The sequence below is a fragment of the Lycium barbarum genome, chromosome 4 (genome assembly GCF_019175385.1).
Source record: "Lycium barbarum isolate Lr01 chromosome 4, ASM1917538v2, whole genome shotgun sequence".
In the NCBI taxonomy this organism is placed as follows: Eukaryota; Viridiplantae; Streptophyta; class Magnoliopsida; order Solanales; family Solanaceae; genus Lycium; species Lycium barbarum.
In genome coordinates, this window is record NC_083340.1 from 129,024,566 (window position 1) to 129,044,708 (window position 20,143).

The 20,143-nt window shown below is 39.8% G+C and overlaps 1 protein-coding gene and 2 long non-coding RNA genes across 3 annotated transcripts; 1 reads left to right on the forward strand and 2 right to left on the reverse strand.

The window, feature by feature from the left end:
- Window positions 1-293: 293 nt before the first annotated feature.
- LOC132637776 (pentatricopeptide repeat-containing protein At5g62370-like) lies at window positions 294-12,526 on the reverse strand. The gene is made up of 2 exons (XM_060354814.1): window positions 11,731-12,526; window positions 294-412 (listed from the first exon to the last, which is right to left on the reverse strand). The coding sequence occupies exons 1-2, from the start codon at window positions 12,524-12,526 to the stop codon at window positions 294-296; spliced, it is 915 nt and encodes a 304-aa protein (XP_060210797.1).
- A 751-nt stretch (window positions 12,527-13,277) lies between these two features.
- LOC132636437 (uncharacterized) lies at window positions 13,278-16,372 on the forward strand. The gene is made up of 5 exons (XR_009581265.1): window positions 13,278-13,319; window positions 13,494-13,565; window positions 13,664-15,063; window positions 15,799-16,046; window positions 16,155-16,372. It is a non-coding gene; the product is annotated as an uncharacterized LOC132636437 (long non-coding RNA).
- A 332-nt stretch (window positions 16,373-16,704) lies between these two features.
- On the reverse strand, window positions 16,705-18,521 carry LOC132638586 (uncharacterized). The gene is made up of 3 exons (XR_009581812.1): window positions 18,321-18,521; window positions 17,367-17,432; window positions 16,705-16,949 (listed from the first exon to the last, which is right to left on the reverse strand). It is a non-coding gene; the product is annotated as an uncharacterized LOC132638586 (long non-coding RNA).
- Window positions 18,522-20,143: the final 1,622 nt, after the last annotated feature.

The following is a 20,143-nucleotide window of genomic DNA, read 5'->3' on the forward strand; positions in this document are numbered from 1 at the left end:
ACTTAAAGAGATTTAGAATTATTTACTACGATTCTTAGAAGCATGCGAGCAACAGCTAACTGGAACAGAGAGGATACCCAGATGTCTTAATATGTTTCAAATAGGTAATCCAACAAACAAGCATTTGGCATTCCATTCAACATGTTAGCTAGATGCAGCGATATCAACATTCATACAAGTTTAAATGAACATCCCTAAGGATGTATACTCATATGATTCAACAATGCTCCGAAGCAAATTTAGACAGATTCAACTCCACAGGGAATGATCACATAGCACACAATTAGCATGTTTTATCCATAAGGAAACTCAAATGTACTTTCGGAATTTAGCAGAGATCCAACATACATCTGAAGATACTGAAAACGGAATCTAAGATGTTTATCATCCTTGTTAACGTATCCTAAGTCTGCTGAACAACAAATGATACCAACAAATCAACTGCCAGTCTAGAAACTAAACCAACATTAAACATGAGTATCTAAACAATTTAACTACTTAAAACGAAACCAGACTAACTAAAACAGGAATATGTATAATGCTGCCAAGCCAAGCTAATGCTGAAAATAAGCCACTGAAATAACAATCAATAATGGATACATGAAACACCTACTTAGCTACCCGACTGGAATTATTGACTAAAGAAAAGTGGTTTTCATACTCAAGCAAACTAAACCAAATTATCATATATAAGCACACTTAAACGTATAACAGGTTAACAAAGAAGAACATGCAAAGCGACTTATATATCAAACTAGAATAACTCAAACTGACATACTTGAATCATGGAACAATAACTAAAATACACAGAGCAAAGAAAAATGCAACAGAGATGGAAAAAAAAGAAATGGAGCATTACCTCCTTCGGGTGCAGCGAAATGGGACTCGAGCTTCCGATATACCTCGAAACACTTCGAAATTCGAAATCGTGGGTGCTCAAGTTTGAACGAACACTCGAAGCAAGAACAGAACCAGATTTGATATTCTTGTGCCGATATCGAGAAAATTAAAAATCGATGTTTTAAAAGAAGAACTGGAACAATCAAAGACTCGTATTTTTAAGGGAAATTTTGATGATTTGAGGACTTTGTTTCTTGGGGAATTTCCTGAATCCGAAAATCTTTCTTTTCAGGGGGTCTCCTGGGTTCCAAAATATCGTATGTTGAAGGGAAAAGGGTGGGGGTTTTCCCGAATTCAAAAAAATCCTCCTTAACATGGATGATGAAACCAATATTTATAGACTAATTTTTGTTTGAATTTGAGAGGAGCGGGGACAAGAAGGAGTGGAGTGGCATAGGAGCGTGGGGGTATGGGGGGCGTGATGGTGTCAGTGATGAAGTTGAGTGGAACAGATGGATGGCAGAGGTATGGGCGAAGTCAGAGGAAGTGGAAATCACGTGGGGGGTACAGGTGCGGTGGAGATGGTGGAAGGTGGGTGGAGTTAGGGCGATGGCGATGGAGGTGGGTGATGACGAGGTGGGTGGCGACGGAGAGATAGATGGAGACGGCGGAGATGGGAGGCGGAGGGAGGTGCGATGGTGGAGATGACGATGAAAATGGGGAGGGAGACGAGGGAGTTGCGGCGGTGGTATGGAGGAAAGTGATGGGGAAACCCTAAAAGGGTTTCCTTATTCAGCTGAAAAATGAATTGGACCCGGTCCATTTGTGGACCGGGTCAAATTTTAGACTGGGTATTAAAAGAACGGACTAGTAAATTAAACATGGATTATTCTAAAAAATTGAGACAAGGGATACGGACTAGTCCTAAAATTACCAAGAGTCAATCGGGCTTTAATTTGGAGTCCGGTAAGTCAAAATGCGGACCGAGTGCAAGAAATAGTGTTACATCCGACATTTTTGTTCATTCGAAAAATTCAAGATAAAATGACTTGTGATGGATAAGGCCACAATTGGACCTTACTTGGTATGAATGTGTAGGTTATGAATGCAATGGTGTGGAATTACAAAAGGTGGCCAAGGGCAAAAATTGGAATTTTGGAAACTTGTCCCATAAAATTACAAAATTAGCCAAGTGGGCTCAAAAAAAAAAAAAGGGAGAAAATTAGGCCCAAGTGGGAAGGCCCAACCGGCCATGTACATTGATCCAAAGCCCATGGAATTAATTAATTCCCATGTGCTAATATATAGCATCCCTATCCTTAAGAATATTCAAGAAAGAAATCAAAGAGAAGCAAAAAAAAGGGGAAAGAAGCCATTTCGGGTTTTGGAGAAAGAAAGAAAGAAAATAAAGAAAAAAAAATTTGGAGCCAATCCTTTGGTCTAAAGAGTTCAACTCTTGAGAGATTATTGCTAAGCACAAGATTCTCTACAAGTTGATGTAAGCATCTTGACAAGGAAACAACTTCAACCCCAAGTGAAGAACTTGAAGAAAGGTAAGGATTTCATGATTTTGTTGTGTTAAAAATGATGTATGTATGTTGTAGTGTGTGTGAATGAATGAAAAATATGGAAATTTGGTGTGTTGGAATTTTTGGATGTGTGGCCGAATGCATATAGGGTTGTTGCATGATTTTAATGGTTTGAATTCTTGTGTAAGTTAGTTGTAATGTGGTGGAAATTGTATTAGAAATGAAAGTGGAATGAACTAGTGAAATTTGGAAAATATAGCATGTGGCCGTGTGGTGTGTGTTGGTGTTGGAAGGTGAATTGAATCTTGTTAGCATATTAATTATGTTGTTATGGAAGATTGGTTATTAAGTTGTTGAAGGAAATTATTGAACTTTGTTATGACTTGTGTATAAGTGAAAATGAAAGTGTTAAGAGGCAAATTATGCTTATGACAATGAACTTGGAATATAAAAATGTGTTGATGAGTTTGCATGTTGAAAGTTAGGAAGGGATTGGAAAAGTAGTGACTTGATGGAAAGTTGAATGTTTGTGAATTTTATGAATATCTTGTGAATATTATGTGAACATGTTATGGATGCCTCCGATGTATGTCGTAATGATTTTGATGGATAATGGCTATGAAAATAATAAGTTTTGGTTGGAAATGTAAGTTTGAAACGAAAGATAATTCGTCGTGTCGAAAGGTGGCTAATAATGCCATAGGGTATGATTTAGTGTTTATTGATGTTTGTTGTTGTTTGGATGTCTCCTCTGGGTTGTTGTGTTGCTAAATTGAGCCGAGCTAAGTCTCGGGGATGTCGTATATACAGAGGAAATGCTGCCGAAATTTCGGTAGGCAATTATGTGTAAAGTTAGAATATTGAAAGAATGGAACTAACCAAATGGTAAACTTGACCATTTCCAGATTTTGGGCGAAATTTGGATTGACGCCAAGAGAGCATAAGGCGCCATCGAGGTATGTGAAGCGCTTCTCTACGTTCCTAGGCATGTTCTGGATGTGGTAGGCTCGGCCGCGAGCCTTAGGTCCGAATCCGTTCCCCGGAATTCGAGACGGAAAACCGCTCCAATTCCTTCAATTCAATTGAACCTATTTTCTTACAAATTGCCCTTAAAGTGAGATTTTGTACAAAACTTCCCCAAACGGAGTCGGAACACTTCCGAATGAGTATGGGTTACCTCATAAGGTCAATTAGCAATAATTTACGTATATAGCCTCGGGTTGGTCCGAGGTGGGCCCATAAGGCCCGATACTTCCGGTACGATTTTAAATACTTCTGTTTCGGGTCCGATTTTCTCTAAAAACTTCTGAATTATTATTTTGTGTATGTTATGGTTATTTTTGTGTAATCTATATAACATGCTTTCTGAACATCTGAGCATCCCATTCTGATAATCTGTCGTGCCTTCCCAACTAGGTTATAGGCGCGTACTATGCATACTATCTGGACATTCTGATTTTGGCTCGCCGTTTGGCACCCTTCAGTTTGATTGAGTCTGTATGTTGAGTCTGTAGGTAGGTGGTTTCTCATTTATCGATTCGTGTCTGTCTCAATGCATTCTTTCACTGCGACCCGGGCCAGGTTCTGTTATCGTGCACATTTCTCTGCATTGTTCACCGCGTCCCTCGGCGTACGGGCCGGGATCTGTATGTCTGTATGATCTGTGTATGGGGATGGCGGCCAGGATGGCATATGATCTGATTTGATTCTGTCTGTCCACCGCGTCCCGTACTAAGAGGGCCGGGTTCTGTTACCGCGCCCCCAGACAGGGCCGGGATCTGTATGAATATATGCGTGTGCTATCTGTACTTATAAAGCACACGCCTCTGTATGATTTTGTATGACTCTGTGCTACTCTGCATGCATAATTCTGTCTGACATACTACTGTCTGTCCGTCTGTGCTTCGACTATTTCTGTATGTCCGTATGGATTCTGACTCTGTATGTCCGTATGGGTTCTGATTCTGCCCGTCCGTCCGTATTATGATTCCGTCTGTCTGTCCGAACTATAATTCTGTTTATTTGTATGGAACACGATTCTGTATGTCTGTCTGGATCATAACTCTGTCCGTCAGTCTGATTTATGGTTCTGTCCGTTATATTTCTGTGACTCCGGTTCGGACTATGTTTATATCTGTTATGTTTCTGCTTTACATACTCGGTACATTTTTCGTACTGACCCCCGTTCTTCGGGGGCTGCGCTACATGCCCGCAGGTACAGACGCGCCAGGTGACACGCCGCCAGCGTAGGTTCTGACTCTGCCATTCGAAGAGCTCCATTGACTCGGAGCATATCTTTTGGTATATATTTTCTGTCTTCTGTGTACTCCGTATGTATGTATATTCTGGGTACGGCGGGGCCCTGTCCCGTCATATGATTCTGTATGTCTGTAGAGGCCTGTAGATGGATATGTGGGTTACGGGTTTCGTCTGTATGTTAGCCTTATCGGCTTATCTGTAAATGTCTGTATGTTCAGGTATATGTATATATATATGTAAGTTACGCGCGTGCCGTAATTGTATCGGCCTACTTTTGTAATTTCTGTTTTTAAAAAAAAAAAAAAAAAAAAAATCCGTATGATTCGAAATTCGGTCGGGTAGGTACGTATGGGTACCCAGTTAGGGTACCAGTCGCGGCCCACGGGGTTGGGTCGTGACAAAAGTGGTATCAGAGCGGTTAGTCCTCGGTATGTCTACAGGCCGTGTCTAGTAGAGTCTTGGTTATCGATGTGTTGTGCACCACATCTATAAACAGGAAGCTACAGGGCATTTAGGATGTTACCCTTCTTTGAATTCTTAGATCGTGCGTTAAAGCTGTATGGTTAGGATGATTCTCCCTTACGAATTGCTGTATCTACAGCGGGGCTCCAAAGGAGCAGAAGTGTCGGTATTCGGGAAAATGTTTCTGACCCTCTCCTTGCAGGTAGTTGTAGGTTGGTGACGAATGAAGAGGACGGCTTCCGACGATGAGGATGGGGGTGCCAAGAAGGCCCCCAGGTTGTCACCGGGGCCGAGTAGGCAGGGCCCCAGTTACTCGATCGAGACGGATCCTTCGGAGGATTCCCCGGAGGATAGCTACGATACGGATCCGTCGGAGGACCCATCTACGACTCCTCCAGAGTCCCCGAACCCTGGAGCAGAGGATCCCGTGGAGGATGGCTACGATACAGATATTTCGGAGGATTTGGCGATGACCCCTCCGGAGCTTCTTACCTCTGAGGAGGAGGATAGTCATGAGGCAGGCCCGACGGAGCATTCTTCTGGGATGACGCAGGAGGAGATTTTCAAGTATGCACCAGCTCTTATTATTAGGGAGAACCTTGATAGCCCGGCCACCTCGGAGAGTGCTATGGATTTCTCCTGTTCTTGGCCTGGGTCACCAGTGGGCCAGGATTTGTTTGATCGTCCATACCCCTCCGATTCAGATGCGGGTGGTAATGGAAACCGGGTAGGTAGGGAGCAGACAGGCGTGGATGATAGTGGGCATACCTCTCACGGCAGCTCCCCAGGTCAGACTCGATATTGATTATTTATAAGTGTATGAGTTTTTAGAACTTCCTATGTGTGTATGATATTTGTAAGACGTTGTTCTATGAAGACGACGGAAATTTAAAGGAATTAGAGACCTAGTGACCCAAGGCAAGGGCGACGGAGATGTCCCCACCGTCAGTGTGAGTCTAGAAATCCTGGATGAAAGTAAACAGGAAGGTGCCTCCGATGCTGTTTGAGTTGGGCACGTGTGGTAAGTGTCGACGACATTATAATTCTCATTTGAAGTTATCAGCCCCGTGTGGCTGCGATACGACATGATATGATATGTATGTATGTGTATATGAGTTGGCCCTGTGAGGCATGATTGGTATTTCTGGTGTACAGGTTTTGGATAGTAAGAAATGCAGAGGAAACTCTGCCCAAATTTTTCCAGGAATATGGAGGTTAACATGTAGATTAAGTACAAAAAGGTCCCGCGATACTTGTCAGACTTTAGTTCCTTCTGTCGGTGGCCGAAGAACACCTTGCGGTGACATTTTATCAGATTCCAACGATTATTTGGAGGCGGAATTCGTGTGACGAAGACTTAAATCCGTGGGTTATCTGTCATCATATGTATATGTGTATGAAAGTGAATGTTTAAGATTCAGAAAGGCGACATGGTAGTGGTACGACTTAGCTGGGGGTGGGACCCGCTACAAAAATTTTCCGAAAATTTGCGAAGAACCCGATTTGCTCTAAAATTTCGTGACAAAGGTCGTGCGGGGCGATCGACGAAATTATATCTTCCCTAACGCGTCGAAATGCATGAAAGTTTCGGAGTTAAGCGTGCTCAGGCCAGAGCAATTCTGGGATGGGTGACCCCCTGGGAAGTAATGCAAAGTTTTGCACAAGTGTAGGTATGACTGATATAAATGAAAGTTTGGGGTAATCTAAAGGAAAAGAGAATGTATGGAGTAATTAGTGCCTTTACAAACACCACACAGTCCGATGCGGTACATGGGCAAAAAGCCAAGGGTGCGATACCACTCGGAAAATTTAGCGAATCTGGATAACAGTCAGCGACGACCCGAATGTTGTCAGGGGATAGAAAACGCCCAATTACATCGTAAGTTAGTATGGTATGACGATAGTTGTAAAAGGAAAAAGAGTATGGATAGTAGGGAAGGAGAGAGATAAGTAGAGCGAGTAAGCAGAATCTTTGAAAAAGTCGATAAGCGACACCCAATGCGATTTGTATGATTGACTCCGAATACGTTTCTGTCTGACATATCTCTGTACGATTAACTCCGATTACGAATCTGTCTGACACACCTCTGTATGTATGACTCTGGATATAAATCCGTCTGGTGTGCCTCTGTACGTCTAATTTTGATCACGCATCTGTCTGATACATCTCCGCATGTCTGATTCTAAGTGTGACTCTGTATGATACATTTCTGTAAGCCTGATTCCGACTTCGAAATCCGCCCGATACCTTTCTGTACATCTGACTCTGATCTCAGATCTGTCTGACATACTTCCGTATCTCTTCTTTTGATTATGAATCCATCCGCCATAGTTTAGCATGTCTGCTTCCGATTACGAATCCGTCCGATATACTTCTACGCGTCCGGTTCTAGTGCTGAATTTGTTGGTATGAAGTGTCTGGTATGAAGAAGGATTACGATAACGTGGTAGAAATCTCCGGAGTGTAACAATAAATGATACGGACTATGACGTCTGGAAAGTGTTCGTCAGTTACAAGAATATAGCTTATGGTTCGACGATTGCGTGGGGTACGAGAAGATATATTATGAAGGCATCTGAATCAGTGATGTGAAAAATTACCCCATAATGTTGGTAAAGAAGCCATGTCGGAAGGTTAGCAAAGGACGACTACAAAGAGAACCCTCCCGGAGTAGTATGGCGCCCCATAAGGTCAATTTAACATTCGAGGACGAATGTTCTAAAGGGGGGGAGGATGTTACATCCGACATTTTTGTTCATTCGAAAAATTCAAGATAAAATGACTTGTGATGGATAAGGCCACAATTGGACCTTACTTGGTATGAATGTGTAGGTTATGAATGCAATGGTGTGGAATTACAAAAGGTGGCCAAGGGCAAAAATTGGAATTTTGGAAACTTGTCCCATAAAATTACAAAATTAGCCAAGTGGGCTCAAAAAAAAAAAAGGGAGAAAATTAGGCCCAAGTGGGAAGGCCCAACCGGCCATGTACATTGATCCAAAGCCCATGGAATTAATTAATTCCCATGTGCTAATATATAGCATCCCTATCCTTAAGAATATTCAAGAAAGAAATCAAAGAGAAGCAAAAAAAAGGGGAAAGAAGCCATTTCGGGTTTTGGAGAAAGAAAGAAAGAAAATAAAGAAAAAAAAATTTGGAGCCAATCCTTTGGTCGAAAGAGTTCAACTCTTGAGAGATTATTGCTAAGCACAAGATTCTCTACAAGTTGATGTAAGCATCTTGACAAGGAAACAACTTCAACCCCAAGTGAAGAACTTGAAGAAAGGTAAGGATTTCATGATTTTGTTGTGTTAAAAATGATGTATGTATGTTGTAGTGTGTGTGAATGAATGAAAAATATGGAAATTTGGTGTGTTGGAATTTTTGGATGTGTGGCCGAATGCATATAGGGTTGTTGCATGATTTTAATGGTTTGAATTCTTGTGTAAGTTAGTTGTAATGTGGTGGAAATTGTATTAGAAATGAAAGTGGAATGAACTAGTGAAATTTGGAAAATATAGCATGTGGCCGTGTGGTGTGTGTTGGTGTTGGAAGGTGAATTGAATCTTGTTAGCATATTAATTATGTTGTTATGGAAGATTGGTTATTAAGTTGTTGAAGGAAATTATTGAACTTTGTTATGACTTGTGTATAAGTGAAAATGAAAGTGTTAAGAGGCAAATTATGCTTATGACAATGAACTTGGAATATAAAAATGTGTTGATGAGTTTGCATGTTGAAAGTTAGGAAGGGATTGGAAAAGTAGTGACTTGATGGAAAGTTGAATGTTTGTGAATTTTATGAATATCTTGTGAATATTATGTGAACATGTTATGGATGCCTCCGATGTATGTCGTAATGATTTTGATGGATAATGGCTATGAAAATAATAAGTTTTGGTTGGAAATGTAAGTTTGAAACGAAAGATAATTCGTCGTGTCGAAAGGTGGCTAATAATGCCATAGGGTATGATTTAGTGTTTATTGATGTTTGTTGTTGTTTGGATGTCTCCTCTGGGTTGTTGTGTTGCTAAATTGAGCCGAGCTAAGTCTCGGGGATGTCGTATATACAGAGGAAATGCTGCCGAAATTTCGGTAGGCAATTATGTGTAAAGTTAGAATATTGAAAGAATGGAACTAACCAAATGGTAAACTTGACCATTTCCAGATTTTGGGCGAAATTTGGATTGACGCCAAGAGAGCATAAGGCGCCATCGAGGTATGTGAAGCGCTTCTCTACGTTCCTAGGCATGTTCTGGATGTGGTAGGCTCGGCCGCGAGCCTTAGGTCCGACTCCGTTCCCCGGAATTCGAGACGGAAAACCGCTCCAATTCCTTCAATTCAATTGAACCTATTTTCTTACAAATTGCCCTTAAAGTGAGATTTTGTACAAAACTTCCCCAAACGGAGTCGGAACACTTCCGAATGAGTATGGGTTACCTCATAAGGTCAATTAGCAATAATTTACGTATATAGCCTCGGGTTGGTCCGAGGTGGGCCCATAAGGCCCGATACTTCCGGTACGATTTTAAATACTTCTGTTTCGGGTCCGATTTTCTCTAAAAACTTCTGAATTATTATTTTGTGTATGTTATGGTTATTTTTGTGTAATCTATATAACATGCTTTCTGAACATCTGAGCATCCCATTCTGATAATCTGTCGTGCCTTCCCAACTAGGTTATAGGCGCGTACTATGCATACTATCTGGACATTCTGATTTTGGCTCGCCGTTTGGCACCCTTCAGTTTGATTGAGTCTGTATGTTGAGTATGTAGGTAGGTGGTTTCTCATTTATCGATTCGTGTCTGTCTCAATGCATTCTTTCACTGCGACCCGGGCCAGGTTCTGTTATCGTGCACATTTCTCTGCATTGTTCACCGCGTCCCTCGGCGTACGGGCCGGGATCTGTATGTCTGTATGATCTGTGTATGGGGATGGCGGCCAGGATGGCATATGATCTGATTTGATTCTGTCTGTCCACCGCGTCCCGTACTAAGAGGGCCGGGTTCTGTTACCGCGCCCCCAGACAGGGCCGGGATCTGTATGAATATATGCGTGTGCTATCTGTACTTATAAAGCACACGCCTCTGTATGATTTTGTATGACTCTGTGCTACTCTGCATGCATAATTCTGTCTGACATACTACTGTCTGTCCGTCTGTGCTTCGACTATTTCTGTATGTCCGTATGGATTCTGACTCTGTATGTCCGTATGGGTTCTGATTCTGCCCGTCCGTCCGTATTATGATTCCGTCTGTCTGTCCGAACTATAATTCTGTTTATTTGTATGGAACACGATTCTGTATGTCTGTCTGGATCATAACTCTGTCCGTCAGTCTGATTTATGGTTCTGTCCGTTATATTTCTGTGACTCCGGTTCGGACTATGTTTATATCTGTTATGTTTCTGCTTTACATACTCGGTACATTTTTCGTACTGACCCCCGTTCTTCGGGGGCTGCGCTACATGCCCGCAGGTACAGACGCGCCAGGTGACACGCCGCCAGCGTAGGTTCTGACTCTGCCATTCGAAGAGCTCCATTGACTCGGAGCATATCTTTTGGTATATATTTTCTGTCTTCTGTGTACTCCGTATGTATGTATATTCTGGGTACGGCGGGGCCCTGTCCCGTGTATGTCTGTAGAGGCCTGTAGATGGATATGTGGGTTACGGGTTTCGTCTGTATGTTAGCCTTATCGGCTTATCTGTAAATGTCTGTATGTTCAGGTATATGTATATATATATGTAAGTTACGCGCGTGCCGTAATTGTATCGGCCTACTTTTGTAATTTCTGTTTTTAAAAAAAAAAAAAAAAAAAAAAAATCCGTATGATTCGAAATTCGGTCGGGTAGGTACGTATGGGTACCCAGTTAGGGTACCAGTCGCGGCCCACGGGGTTGGGTCGTGACAAATAGTTTGGCTTTAAATTTGAATAAAAGACCCATTTTAATTAATGATATACCGAGGGTGACAAAATATTGTTTAATACAAAATGTGTGATTATTAGGACTCGGGTAATAAAGTCATATGGTGTTATAATAGCAGTACAACAATATTTTTTGAAAATCTACAGTGAAATAAATACTATTATTTAATTATGCAAAGGTAAATGCGATGCGTGTGCGTAAGCTGATAAAATGCCGAAATGATAAAATTGTGAATTATAATAAATGCGGTAATAGTAATAATAATAATTGATAGAATAATGCAATGGCGGTATTAATAAGAGGCTAATAATTATAGTAACATAATATATATTTATTTTATTTTTCTCAAAAATATTAGAAGCACAAATAGGTATTTCGGAGGAGAGGCGGGACAAAATTGGGTGTCAACAGTAAACACTTGTAATATTTCTTCTTTAATAAGATCTGCAGCAGCAACGTGGACGTAGCTCTCACATTGAGGGTGAACCACTATAAATCTGTGTGTGCTATTTATTCTTCGCTTACATCACGGCTTAAGTAGGTTCTGTCTAAGGAGGTTGGTATTTAAGTGGTCCAGCTGTGACCCTCCAATCTTTCCTGGGAACCTGCTTACAAAGGTCGGATTTGGGATTTAAATCCTAACATATCAAGCACGATATCTGTAGTAACTTTACCACTGGTAAGGCTAGAGATGGAAGAGAGGTCAATACCGCAACCGTTCTTGGCAATTGCCCGCAAAAACTTGTATGCTAGACTAATCCCTAATACTCTTGGATTATTGTTGATCAATGTAAAAAACATAACATGGTCAGGAACTAATCCATTGTCCATCATCTTATCTACTTCTGCTAGCACCAACACACGATCAACTTTATGGTCCTTGCAATACTTGCAAATCAAGATTTGGTAACTTACCCCATCAGGTTCTAATCCAAATTCAACCATCTGCTGATGCAGCACCCGAACCTTGTCGAACATGCCCAAGTTTATAAATCCATTTATAAGCGTGTTGTAAGTATACTTATCCGGTTCACAGCCCAACTTGAGCATTCTAAGAAATACCATCATAGCCATTTTCATATCCCGGTTCTTGGAATGCCCGTTGATGAGAGCTGTGTACATGACTTTATCCAGAACAAAACCATAAGACTCCATAACCATGCACAACTGTTGCGCTTCCTCAACTCTACCCTTCTTACATAACGAAAGAGCCAATGTTTTTAACAAATGAACCATGGGTTCAACGCCAAGAGAAATGGAAAATTCAAGAGTTGTTATAGCTTCAGAGAGTGATGAGGATTGCATGATGATTCTACGAATAACTTTCTGAGCTGAGTCGAACAAACCACGAAATATTAACTTCTCTGCAAGAGAAAAACACAAGATCTTGTGATTAATTGGAACATGTGATGATGTTGCTTCTTTTGCACGTAAAGGGAAAGCAGTAAAAGGTCTTCTCTTTGTTCTTGAAAAATAGAAGCACAACCAAAGTCTATGTTTGGTCATGCTAGAAAAAGAAGAGAATGATGTTTTCTGGAACTGAAAGAAGACCATCAAAGTCATATGAGGGCAGAAATTGGAATGCCTCCAGAGAAAGTAAAACCAAGGAGAGGAGGCGTTGTTTACTCCAGGTTAAAGCCAACTTTTATTAATGTGGAGGAGGGAAAATTGGATGAGGTAAAAATAGCAAAAAGTCTCTGAAAATTTTATATTTTAATGAGGTGGTAGTCGGTTTTAATAACTTCTGGGTTTATACCAAATCGACCGTAGAGAGAGTTCATTAGTATCTTGTAGATATATACCATAGCTGCATCATCCTTTATCTTTGCTTCTTGGGTATTTCAGTAAATAAATGGGTACATTGTAGGAATACAACCTTCATGTTATAGGTTAGCAAAACCTTATATATACATTTCCAAGTTTTGCAAATAGTGAAGTGTACATAAATTTAAAGCACGGTTGCTGCTCGAGAATCAGAACTGACAAGAACCGTTTATGCACTTCAATTTGAAATCGCCGGCTTGATGAGAGTTCACGGTACATATATGAGAGTTCACGGTACATTATGTTTCTTCTTTTTTGATTGTTAATTCCTTCTTTGGGTTCTGTCAACAGTGTCAAGTGCAATTTCTTTCAGTTTTTTGCTTATATATTAATTCTATGCTCTCTATTTCCTCACTCACTATGAACGCACAAACAAATTTGCACTAATCCCTAATTGAATGTTATGAAATTTCTCAGTGGCACCGAGGCCGAAGAAAATCAAAGAGGGACATCTATTGTCGTTGAGAAGTTTTGTGTGAGTTTCTTTGATTTCGTTTTTGGGATTTCTTATTTTTATTTCTGATGCAAGTTTTGATATTTACTTTTCTTAAATGATTATATCCAAAACTACCACTATTACAGTTTTATATATTTCTTCGAAAGGGGTGAGAAGTCATGGAAATGATCTTTGTTTTGTTCCATGTTTTAGTAGACCGAAGACTTCTATTGAAGAAGTTATGGCATGATGAGAGCGTTAGTCGTCCATTCTGAAGGTTTAGATGTAATGAGTCCCTCTGGGTAAGTTTTTTTTTTTTATCTGTTGTATTGTGTATATAAGCTTCCACTTGGCTTTTTCGATCATGCAAGGTGAATGGACAGGACCTGGAGCAGTCCTTGATGTTATACCTGAAAAGCTTGAGAAGTTCTCTTTTGATCCACATAAGAATCTTTTTTCTCTTCTTCTAGCACAACAATTGGTGGAGCACTGAAAGGATCTCTTGCCCCTTTTGGTAAATCTTAATTCAAAGTAATGTTCCGCAAGAGATCTGGTCTGCATATTATCTGATTCGTTTTGTATATTGGGAACTGTATACTGACTCGACTACACCTGCTTTACCTACTACTGAAGTTCCGCAACAAACATTTATGGTTTAACAAGACGGTAATTTTGGCTACCACAAGTTATGAAAAGACAATATAGAGCATTGTTTTATTATACCAACTAGATATTGCTAACTTTTTGACCTTTAAGATGATACATGTTTACTTATATATGTGGATGGATGTGGAATTAAAACGTTATGGTAGAGTAATTGATTCTCCTCTAACTGCCCATATTTGACAGCTCCAGGCAGGATAAAATACTGCTACAATGGTTAAAACAAAGATGAATTAGCAGACCACTAAGGAAATGCAAAACCAGTTCTGTCCAAAAGAACCAAGTACCGCCTATCAGTTGAAAACAATCAGATGTGAAGTGAATTTCTCACTGAATAAAAGAATAATTTGGAATCTAATCTAAAATAACAAATTGGATGAAGGATGATGCTACATAATGTTACACTAGCAAAACTGAAGCTATTTTATTTTGCCAGGACAGATTATATCATTCTCATCTTACAAATGCATGAGTCCTTTCCTAAAGATACATAACAATAAGGTCAATGGAACATGGATTGAGAAAAAAATGCATTAGATAAATTTTAGAAGTCCTCCCTGTAAAGGTGGCAGGACATGAGAGAAGCTCAGTAGTATTATATTCAAGATAAGAAAAAGAGTTAGTCGCCTAACAGATAAAGTTGAATCTTCTATTTTCCTACAAATGAATTCTTTCTTCCTGCACTAACTTTTATATAGGGATATTCACTATAGAGTCATGACTATGATTAGGCTTTCTATACACGTTTCAGTTGTATTGTATTCGCTCAAAATAACAGTTTCGTTTTTTTCCTCTTTTCCCCTTTTCCTGCAATCTATAATAGCATTCAGTGTGTACTGATTCCATAGTCACTGTGCCTTACACAATGTGTGCAGTCTTTAACTACAATTATGTTATCAAAGCTTTCAATTCCCTTCAACTCCTTCAAATTCAAAATAATATTTGGAGTCAGTCTACTAGCATCTAGAGTTGAAAGTGTCTTTAAAGATTAACAATAACCAATTTTTCTTGAATTGTTGAAGGTGCAGAGAACCAGTTTTGAAGAACTCCAAAGAGATGGTGAAAGGCGTGTTTGAATCAGAAAACAAAGAGGAAGAGAAGTGCAAAGAATGCAATAGTGGTAAGTAACAATGTTAATTATGTGATAGATTCTTTGATTCTTGTGGTTACTCTATTCATAGCCTCTCATGATTTCCCTCCTCGGTAGTAGAGCAATGTAGAATACACAGTGAATCGAGCAACTTTCAGTTTAAATTGTTAATGTTGCACTTCAAGATAATATGATTTCCCTGGGAATTATGAAACATACTAAAAGCAGGGATCTACAGAAAAACTTAAAGAAGTTTCTCTTTCAATTTTGAATGGTTAATTTATTAGTGGGCAGACTGAGCTTAAAACCGAACAATGAGAGGACTCTTGAAATTAGTTTTCTCACTCAATGGACATGTAAGTATCTACATATGTTACGAAATGTGCATTACTTAATTTAGCCGTACAACTAAGATGACTTATTTAGGATACTGCTAATTCTGTTGGTTCTGTTCCATAATATATTGAAGTTGAAATGCTTGGTTTGGTAATGTATAAAGTTTAATAAATTTCTTTGATGACGTGGGATCGGGGTGCAACAAAAATGATCAGAAATTTGGCAAATGATTTAAAGATTGCTATATTTGAGGTATCCTACAAACTCTTTAGCAAAATAAGACCAGCGACGTGTAAAATGTTATCATTAGCTCACTTATAGTAGAATAGGACTGAAGGCATGTTTAAAGAATAGTCAACTGTCATGATCTAATCAATGTTTCTGTACTTTTAGTGTCTTATTTAAGTATTTGTTGTAATATTTGTGTAGTTGGCCGTGGGGAGTGCTTTGGAGACGCTGTGCAGACTGATTAGTGATGGGAAAATACATATAGTTGGGGTTTACACAGTGTTTCACTCGCTCCGCATTGGGATACTCTGCACGATTAGTACTGGCAGTAAGAAATCATCAGGCCATTCTTTTCACAAACAACAAGGAATTACAACGAGCCATTGCTGACCTTGCTTGGCTTCTCGAAATAACCATGCTTCTTAACAGTGTTCAGCCTATAATATCAGGTGCTGCTTAATGCTTTTATTCCATTTTTACTATTTCTATTGTTGAAAGTGCCTTCATCGTTTTGTAGTTCTTATTGTGATCTGCTTGTGGCAAATATTTTTTTGCAGGTGTTGCTATTGGAGGTGGATGGCAAGGTTTAGTGGTTTATATCTAATTGGGATCTTACTATGATTTTTGGTATTCCCCTAGGATATACTCTTGCTTATATGGCTAACTTGGGAGTCGTGGTAAATAAATTCTCATTCTGAAAGTTGCATATGTATTAAGTATATCAAAGTGTAATCTCAGTCTGCATTTGTAAGCATCTTTTATGGGGAACTACTGGTGTTGATGTCACGACCCAACCTCGTAGGCCGTGACTAGTGCCCGATCTGGGCACCCGAACCCATCTATCAAATATTATCTCAAATTCTATCAACTCATTCTAGTATATGGCGGAAGCCGACAAGACTTTATTTCAAATTTAGGTAATTTCCAGAAAATTTTGGCAGAGTTTCTTTTGTTTTACGGACTATCCAATATACCCTGCACGCAGAAAATACCAACAAAAGCCACACAGGGCTAACCAAGCAATATATAAACATATGCGGACCGGCCGCCTCGGCGTATAGGATCGCCCAAACAACATATGCGGACCGGCCGCCTCGGCGTATGGGATCGCCCAAACGACATGTACATACATCCATACAGAAAGACCCTAACCCACAAACATGTCCACAGACCTCTAAACAGACCGACAGAATCGTATGACGGGACAGGGCCCCGCCGTACCCATGAACGAATATATACAAATGCACTAATAAATATATATACCAAAAGTATAAGCTCCGGAAAGAGAGGAGCACTCCGAATAGCAGAAAGGGTGTCCTAAACAGGTGGATCACCAGGCTGTGCGTCTGTACCTGCGGGCATGAAACGCAGCCCCCGGAGAAGGGGTCCAGTACGAAATACAAAAAGGGCGTCGCGGGACCCACGGACGAGTATAGACCCGAACTGAGCCCGCCTATGAAAAACATACCCATTATACATCAAGCAAACTCCTATAAAAATTATTGGAGCGATCCGAGCCTCTATGCGAAAAATATGGCATTCAGAGATTACAAAATTCCTTAAAGTGAACATTTTCTATGCGAATTTCGGAAAGCGATTACTTCAAATACATCATGGTTCATATTTCATAAAAACATACATAAGAGTGCCAAAGAATATATATATGGATCATAACATGCTCGGATCTCGAATTTGGAATTCCCTTAAAGCTCTAATCTAGCCTATGTGAAACTAAGGCATGCCAAAAGAAGGAAGGTTGCTTTACATACCTCAAACGCTCTCCAATATGATCCAACTCAAGCTAAGCCCAACCTATGATTCGGGCTGCCCAAGGTCTACAAACAAGCCATAAAATGCCAAACATTAGCTAAAGACTTTTTGGGCATTAAATTCCAATTTCGCCCTTAATTCTACAGAAATCCGGGCAGCATTTCCCCTGTAAATAGGCTACCCCGAGAATTTAACTCGCTCAAAATCAACAACAACAACCACAATAACCATCCTAGTAACATCGATAACCAATTCGAAGGGCAAAACAACATTTATAGCTTTCTTTTACATCTTCCCACAACTTTCCAATTATTTGTTTCGACGACTTACCTTCAAGCCAAAATCGACGCTTATACGCCCACATACTAACAATATTTAAAGACATTCTAAGCAATTCATACAACATTCCCAACAACCCAAATTTTTTCTCCAATTCAGCCGAATTCAGCCCCCAACCCGAGACACCCCTATATCATGCTCCTCATTTCCAAACCATGAGTTGTACCCAAAAATTCACATTCTGACAAAGCTATTCTCATCAATAAATAATTCACATTAAATGTACAATAGCACCCAAATCAGTCCGCAACAATCACAATATCAATTTGAGTTAATAAACGTTTATTTCCAACATAGAATTCACAACGACGACGACTAAAACATTAAGCGATATTAATTCGTCCATTGTCATATAATGTGACCCGTTTCGTCCAACACTACAAACATACATATATGGATGATTCTCAATCGTTCTTCACCCTACAATGATCATAATAAACTAACTAGGCATTAATTCATAATTTCAACACAACACAACAAACACCCATTTACACGGCTCAAGCACCACACACCCAACTCACTTCCAACACACTATATTTCATGATATTCATCCTTTTTAACCTACTACTATAGGCATACAAGATTCACAGTACATAAACAAGATGAAATCTTACCTTTGTTATTCACTTCCTTCAATAGTTAGGGTTTGAAATTGGGCACAACTAGTGGTTGGATGACTCAAACAACTCTTCCACGCTACTTAGGGACTTCAATATAGTTGATCTACACCAAGGAATCAATTTTAGAGAAGCTAAAAATGGGGGTTGATTTGCTCTTGCCTTGGCCGAAAACAGTGGGGGGAGGTGGAGCTCTCAATATTTTTTTTTTTTAATAAAAGTCCACTAGGCTTTTGGCCTAGGGCTAATTTTATAAATTTTATCAAAAAATCCAGAGGTTTGTACAACTCTAGCCAAAAGGCTAAGGAAAATACAAAATTTAAACTAATGATCAAATTAAGACTTATAACTTGTCTTAATTTGATATTACAAATTGTTAAAAAATTACTAATAGAATGAAATTTGAAATAATTGCTCCATAAAGAACTTTTGTTTCTATATCTCACATGCTCTATATTTGGCCCTCTATATGCACCAAGGCAGTACATTTTCTAACTAATGACCAGTTCTCAGTAGGATGAGCATCCCGGGGTGCTAATACCACCAACTAAGAAACAACCACTAAATAGAAACTGTATGCCCATGTGTACTCAAGAGGTCTGTTGTGTTCCATGTGCTCAATCATTAGGAGCAGTAATTCCACTTCATGTCATTTGTCAAAAGTGCCTCCAACCAGTTGCAATTTATGCTGGTAAAACTTCTCAACATCCTGATTACACTGTGTTTCGCTGCTTGTTGGTATTCCTTCAGTGTGGTTGTTCTGTGGTACCTGCTGAATTAAAATCCTCCATTTATGTTAGTTTGTGTACCTGCAACCATTAGCAAACAGTTAGTGTAAACCAAATCCTTCACATTCTCCTCCCAAAGGATTTGAGTGTGAGGACCTCATTTTCTCCCACCTTCCCCCTATATTCAGTCTCCTTAACATGATCTAATTCTTAGACAGGGCAGCTGTAATTTGTCACTGTTCACAATTCTTTTACAGTGGCTCTCCATGTCATGAAAGGAATTGAATTGTATGTCCCCTGTGTCCAAAGCTAAATTAGCCAAGTGATCTGCTAATTTGTTTCCTTCCCTATAAATATGCTCTATCACCACCACTTTTTCCTCACTTATTCTCCAAATTTCTTCCACCATAGTAATGATTTGCCAAGGAATTTCCCATGTCCTTTGAATAGAGTTCTTCAGCAAAAGTGAATCTGTCTCTATCCTTATTTGATCCCATTGACTGTCTTTTAAATACCTGAGAGCCTGTAAAATGGCTAGGGCCTCTGCCTCGGTGTTGGTGCTTTGAAGATCCTCTATTTCTCTGGCCTGTGCTTGTATCACATCTCCCCTTTCATCCCTTACACAAAAGGCCCATGAACTCCTACCTGGGTTTCCTCTTGAGGCTCCATCAGTATTGACTTTTATCCATCCAATATCTGGAGTTCTCCAAGTCACTGGTGTTACTCTTATCTTTGGAGAATATCTCTGTAATGCCTCAACAATCACACTCCAATTATATGGTGCATACCTAAAATTTCTCCTTCTCACCTTCATGAATTGAATCAAAGTATGCATCACCTGGTAAATGAGTTTTGTGATTGACACCTTCCCTTCATGTCTCATAGTGTTTCTCCTCTTCCAGAGTTCCCAAATAATAATAGCAGGGACAGCTTGGTTGATGCATTTGGCATGTAGTCTACTAGGCATATCCCACCATCTGTTAATTATTTGGGTAACTTGCAAATTCTCAGTATTTATTCCCACTGGTCCACAAAAATACTTCCAGATGGCTTGAGCTGTTGGTGAGTGTAAAAAGACATGGGAGGTATCTT